Source organism: Salmo trutta, chromosome 33 (genome assembly GCF_901001165.1).
Source record: "Salmo trutta chromosome 33, fSalTru1.1, whole genome shotgun sequence".
NCBI classification, from domain to species: Eukaryota; Metazoa; Chordata; class Actinopteri; order Salmoniformes; family Salmonidae; genus Salmo; species Salmo trutta.
Genome location: NC_042989.1, coordinates 33,733,470 through 33,738,524, shown reverse-complemented (window position 1 = coordinate 33,738,524; position 5,055 = coordinate 33,733,470). Strand labels below are relative to the sequence as shown.

The 5,055-nt window shown below is 43.0% G+C and overlaps 1 protein-coding gene across 1 annotated transcript; it reads left to right on the top strand.

Moving 5' to 3' along the window:
• LOC115172877 (peroxidasin homolog) lies at positions 1-4,601 on the top strand. The gene is made up of 6 exons (XM_029730702.1): positions 1-101; positions 448-723; positions 2,624-2,920; positions 3,262-3,408; positions 3,642-3,669; positions 3,884-4,601. The coding sequence occupies exons 1-6, from the start codon at positions 59-61 to the stop codon at positions 4,011-4,013; spliced, it is 921 nt and encodes a 306-aa protein (XP_029586562.1). The 5' UTR covers positions 1-58; the 3' UTR covers positions 4,014-4,601.
• The last annotated feature ends 454 nt before the right edge of the window (positions 4,602-5,055 follow it).

Sequence of the window (5,055 nt, the reverse complement as noted above, 5' to 3'; positions counted from 1 at the left end):
TCGAATCAGGCAGGGGTCAATGCATATCTGATATAGCAAAAAACTACAGCTACTAAACATGCAACTTGTTTTTCTTCTGCTCTGTTTGTTTGTTAAACCAGGTAAGACCTCTCATTATGTTCTACTGTCTATTGGTTAATATTAAGTATGTACTGTATTAGGGCTGAATCCTAACTGGAGATCTGCACCCGTAACTCAATGTTTTTTGCATTTGCCAACCATTTACATAATTTACGCAGAAGTCGAAGTGCATGGATTTCAAATTAGGATTGTGCCTTTAATGATTACAATCATCACAACAAATGAATCTGCCAACACTACCCATTAAAATATACATTGTGTCACCAGTGTAGTTAAGGCTAAAAGTGTCAATTTCGTATAGTAAGTGTTCCATTTACAAAGCAGGGCTTTTTAGTTGCCTTTTCTAACCATTGTCTCTTTTGACAGCTTTTCTCCTGGAGAGCCAAAGGGCCAAATTGATCTTCCAGATTGGAGCGCCGGTCATGCCTGCTGGTCAGACTGTCCAAATGTATTGTATGGGATCATTTGTTGTGAACAACTACACCTGGTACCGTCTGAACCAGACCACATGCACAGCTATGAACATTAACAGCAACTTTCTGACTCTACTTGTCACCATTGAGGACTCTGGAGAATACGCGTGTTCAGGTTATTACAATGGAACAGTGTACTACAGTAATAGAGTAAACCTGACTGTGGTAGGTACGTGACTGGAAGTTATTTTAAATCAAAAGTCTCGTTAACTTCATAGTTATCACAAAACAAATGGTTAATTCTCATGGCATGTTTGTGGATGCTAGAATAGGGGATTGTGTTTTCAACTTTTTTCACCCACTAATTACTTTCCCGTCCCAGGGGAACATACACAGCCAACACCAAGGCAACGCCAAATAGCTTCCTGGACTTATGCGAGAAAACCCTACTCATTTAGAGACACAAAGGGATGGCAGGGACTGCAGTTAAAGCTTCCTGTTGGAAAACCACTAAGACGACAGAAGCATAGCAGGCAGGGAGAGTTGAGTAGTTCAGCCAGGCTGAATTATTTTGACTTGTTTTTCACCGGAGCAGAACCCAGCACAGTTATGTCAGTGTTTATAGTAACAGCCCCGCCCCTGGCTAGGATAATGACCCAGCAGCATTGTAGTCTCTCTGCTTCCACCCTTCAACACCCCCCTCCCTCTATTCCATACTTCAACAATCTACACCCCCCTCTTCCACTTTATTCCATCCTTCTACAATCTGCACCCCCTCTCTCCCACTCTATTCTATCTGCATCCCCCTCTCCCACTCTATTCTATCCTTCTACAATCTACACCCCCTCTCCCACTCTATTCTTCTACAATCTACACCCCCCTCTCCCACCCTCTTCTATCCTTATACAATCTGCACCCCCTCTCTCCCACTCTATTCTATCTGCACCCCCCTCTCCCACTCTCTTCTATCCTTCTACAATCTACACCCCCCTCTCCCACTCTCTTCTATCCTTATACAATCTGCACCCCCCTCTCCCACTCTCTTCTATCCTTCTACAATCTACACCCCATCTCCCACTCTATTCTATCCTTCAACAATCTACACCCCCCTCTCCCACTCTCTTCTATCCTTATACAATCTGCACCCCCCTCTCCCACTCTCTTCTATCCTTCTACAATCTACACCCCCTCTCCCACCCTCTTCTATCTGCATCCCCCTCTCCCAACCTCTTCTATCCTTCTACAATCTACACCCCCCTCTCCCACTCTATTCTATCCTTCTACAATCTACATCCCCCTCTCCCACTCTATTCTATCCTTCTACAATCTACACCCCCCTCTCCCACTCTATTCTATCCTTCTACAATCTACACCCCCCTCTCCCACTCTCTTCTATCCTTATACAATCTGCACCCCCCTCTCCCACTCTCTTCTATCCTTATACAATCTGCACCCCCCTCTCCCACTCTCTTCTATCCTTATACAATCTGCACCCCCCTCTCCCACTCTATTCTATCCTTCTACAATCTGCACCCCCCTCTCCCACTCTCTTCTATCCTTATACAATCTGCACCCCCCTCTCCCACTCTCTTCTATCCTTATACAATCTGCACCCCCATCTCCCACTCTATTCTATCCTTCTACAATCTACACCCCCCTCTCCCACTCTATTCTATCCTTCTACAATCTACACCCCCCTCTCCCACTCTATTCTATCCTTCTACAATCTACACCCCATCTCCCACTCTATTCTATCCTTCTACAATCTACACCCCCCTCTCCCACTCTATTCTATCCTTCTACAATCTACACCCCCCTCTCCCACTCTCTTCTATCCTTATACAATCTGCACCCCCCTCTCCCACTCTATTCTATCCTTCTACAATCTTCACCTCCCTCTCCCACTCTATTCTATCCTACAATCTGCACCCCCCTCAACCACTCTATTCTATCCTTCTACAATCCTACCTGGAATCAAAAATGGTTCTACCAGGAACCAAAATGGGTTCTCCTATGGGGACAGGCAAAGAACCCTTTCGAAACATTTTTCTAAGAATTTAGTCTGGATCTGTAATCTGTGTTTATTTGAGTACAACAAAGTAGTTTATCATGTCCCCTCCTCTCTCTAGAGAGACTTTCCAATGTGTGGGTGTCATCCACACCCAAGGACTTGGTCACCATGGAGGGGCAGAGTGTCACCCTGTACTGTCAGGCCACCTCCCACCCCCCCTCTGTCATCTGGAGCTGGAGCAGGTTGGATGAGCAGGGTGGGTGGCAGGATGTGGGCATCGGGCGAGAGCTGACCCTGAGCATGGCAAAGGAGAGTGGGCAGTACATTTGCCAGGCTTACAGCAACATCTTGGTCCTGACGCAGCAGCAACAAAGCCCCTCCCACACAGTTTATATTGTCTACTTCCCCATGACTGGTAATCTACTCATCAACCATAACATCCACATTAGTAGAGAACTGAGCTGATGACGATAATGTGTGATAATGGTAGTGTGATAGTGACAATGTACCAAAAGAAAAGATAATGTACTGGGATGGTGCCTCTCACATTACCATGTCATTATTCTGTTTTAATAACTTTGGATTGCATTTATCAATAGTTTTATGTTGTCAAACACTGCTATTCAATGTATGTATCAATATTTGATGCACAGTAGTACTTTATAGCATAGGTTTGTAAAGTTTAAGATTTTAGTGTAAGCCTGTGGCACATCAATGTCAATACAGTTCAATTGACTGTTCCTCCTCTCCCCTTAGGCAGTGTGTATGCAGGAGTCGCAGGGTTGGTGCTGGTTCTCCTTGCCGGGGTCTTACTGACCTTGTTGCTGCTGTGGCTCTGGAGGCAGCGGGCCAAAGAGAGGGCCGGTCAAGAGACCTTGGCCACCAATAGTGCACCGGCCAAAGGTGAGTGACACTGTCAAGTATACTGCACTGTATCAACAGGTCTGCCAAGTCTTCAGCTATACTGCGGAGTTATTATTATAACATGTAGGCTACTGTAGTTAGAGGAAGTAATGTGTTGTTGTAAATGATCAAAATATAGGACTATAGTAGGTTTCTGAAAAGCCTACAATGTTCATTCAGACATTGTGAGTGTTGGTTTGATTTACTGTGATGTATTTTCCATGTACTTCCAGGATTTACTGGACCTGCAAAAGCACCAAAGTAAGAGCATGATGAACAAATCATATTTGTATGTTTTACATTTGTCTTCCTGTGTATGAGATTATAATTAGCATTATGCTGGTCACTATGCTGATCGCTATGCTGGTCACTATGCTGGTCACTATGCTGATCACTATGCTGATCACTATGCTGGTCACTATGCTGATCACTATGTTGGTCACTATGCTGATCATGTGTCTGCTGTCACCACTAGGGGGAGGAGTCAGGCCCAGGCTGGGGATGAGGGAGAAGTCTACATGAACTGTGGTGAAACCAACCAAGCCTACAGCGACCTGTCCCCCGCCTACATGACAGGGGATGATACCTATGCCACCTTGGGATGATTCCTACGCCACCTTCAAATCACATCAAATTTTATTAGTCACATGCTTACTTACTTACGAGCTCCTAACCAACAATGCAGCTCCTAACCAACAATGCAGGATGCTCTCGATGGTGCTGATACCTACGGGATGGGATGATTCCTATATTTTGTCATGAGAGAGGGTGATGGGACTTACCCAAGGACAGGAACAACATATGCATATGTGACATGAATGTAACACTAAAATAACCTGCTTGATAAATCACATACTGTAGATAACAGAAGAGTTAAATCATCCTTTGCTCATTCTAAAACACTGTGGGGCAGTTTCCCAGACACAGATTAAACATAATCCTGGACTTAAAAACTATTTCAAGAGATACTCTATTGACCATGCTTTTTCATCCAGGACTGTGTTTAATCTGTGTCAGAGAAACTGTCCTTAAGAGAGTTAGAGTTTGTTTAATATTTGAAGAGAAGCTAGACTTGATTTTTAAAAAGTAGAGGTTTGAAAAGTATTTTTCTTATTTGTCTGCATTCATAGTGATATTTGTCAGAATCTTTTAATGGAAGCTTTGAATAAAAAAATTATTGTGAAACAAAAAAACAGGCATTTCAATAACAATATATCTGTTAGTTCATATTTACATTGAGAATGCAGTACAGTGTATTAAACAATATGTTTTAAATGCATCACATACATAGAGATACAGTTACTGCAACATTTATACCGGAGGTCTAATTAACTTCATAACCCACACGTCTCTGTTAATACTTCAGTAGCTGGCAGTTGAGAAGTCATCAAGTTCATCACATGGTTACCAGCCTCATACAAGGACCGTGAAGCGTATTATTCCCTCATTCTTTACTATAACAATAGCTATAACAATAACCCACTGGGCAAAAACTGGTTGAATCAACGTTGTTTCAACAAAACATTATTTTTACATTTTTTTTTACATTTGTTGATTTCACATTGAATTCACGTTAGTTGACAACTCAACCAAATGTTAATCAAAACTAGACGTTGAACTGACGTCTGTGCCCAGTGGGATAGCGAT

Bases quoted from the DNA above. Each gene is read 5' to 3' on its own strand.
- LOC115172877 (XM_029730702.1), top strand. From the start codon at position 59: ATGCAACTTGTTTTTCTTCTGCTCTGTTTGTTTGTTAAACCAG. The intron at 102-447 runs GTAAGACCTCTC...CTCTTTTGACAG, and splicing joins CTGTTTGTTTGTTAAACCAG to CTTTTCTCCTGGAGAGCCAA. The intron at 3,670-3,883 runs GTAAGAGCATGA...TGTCACCACTAG, and splicing joins GGACCTGCAAAAGCACCAAA to GGGGAGGAGTCAGGCCCAGG.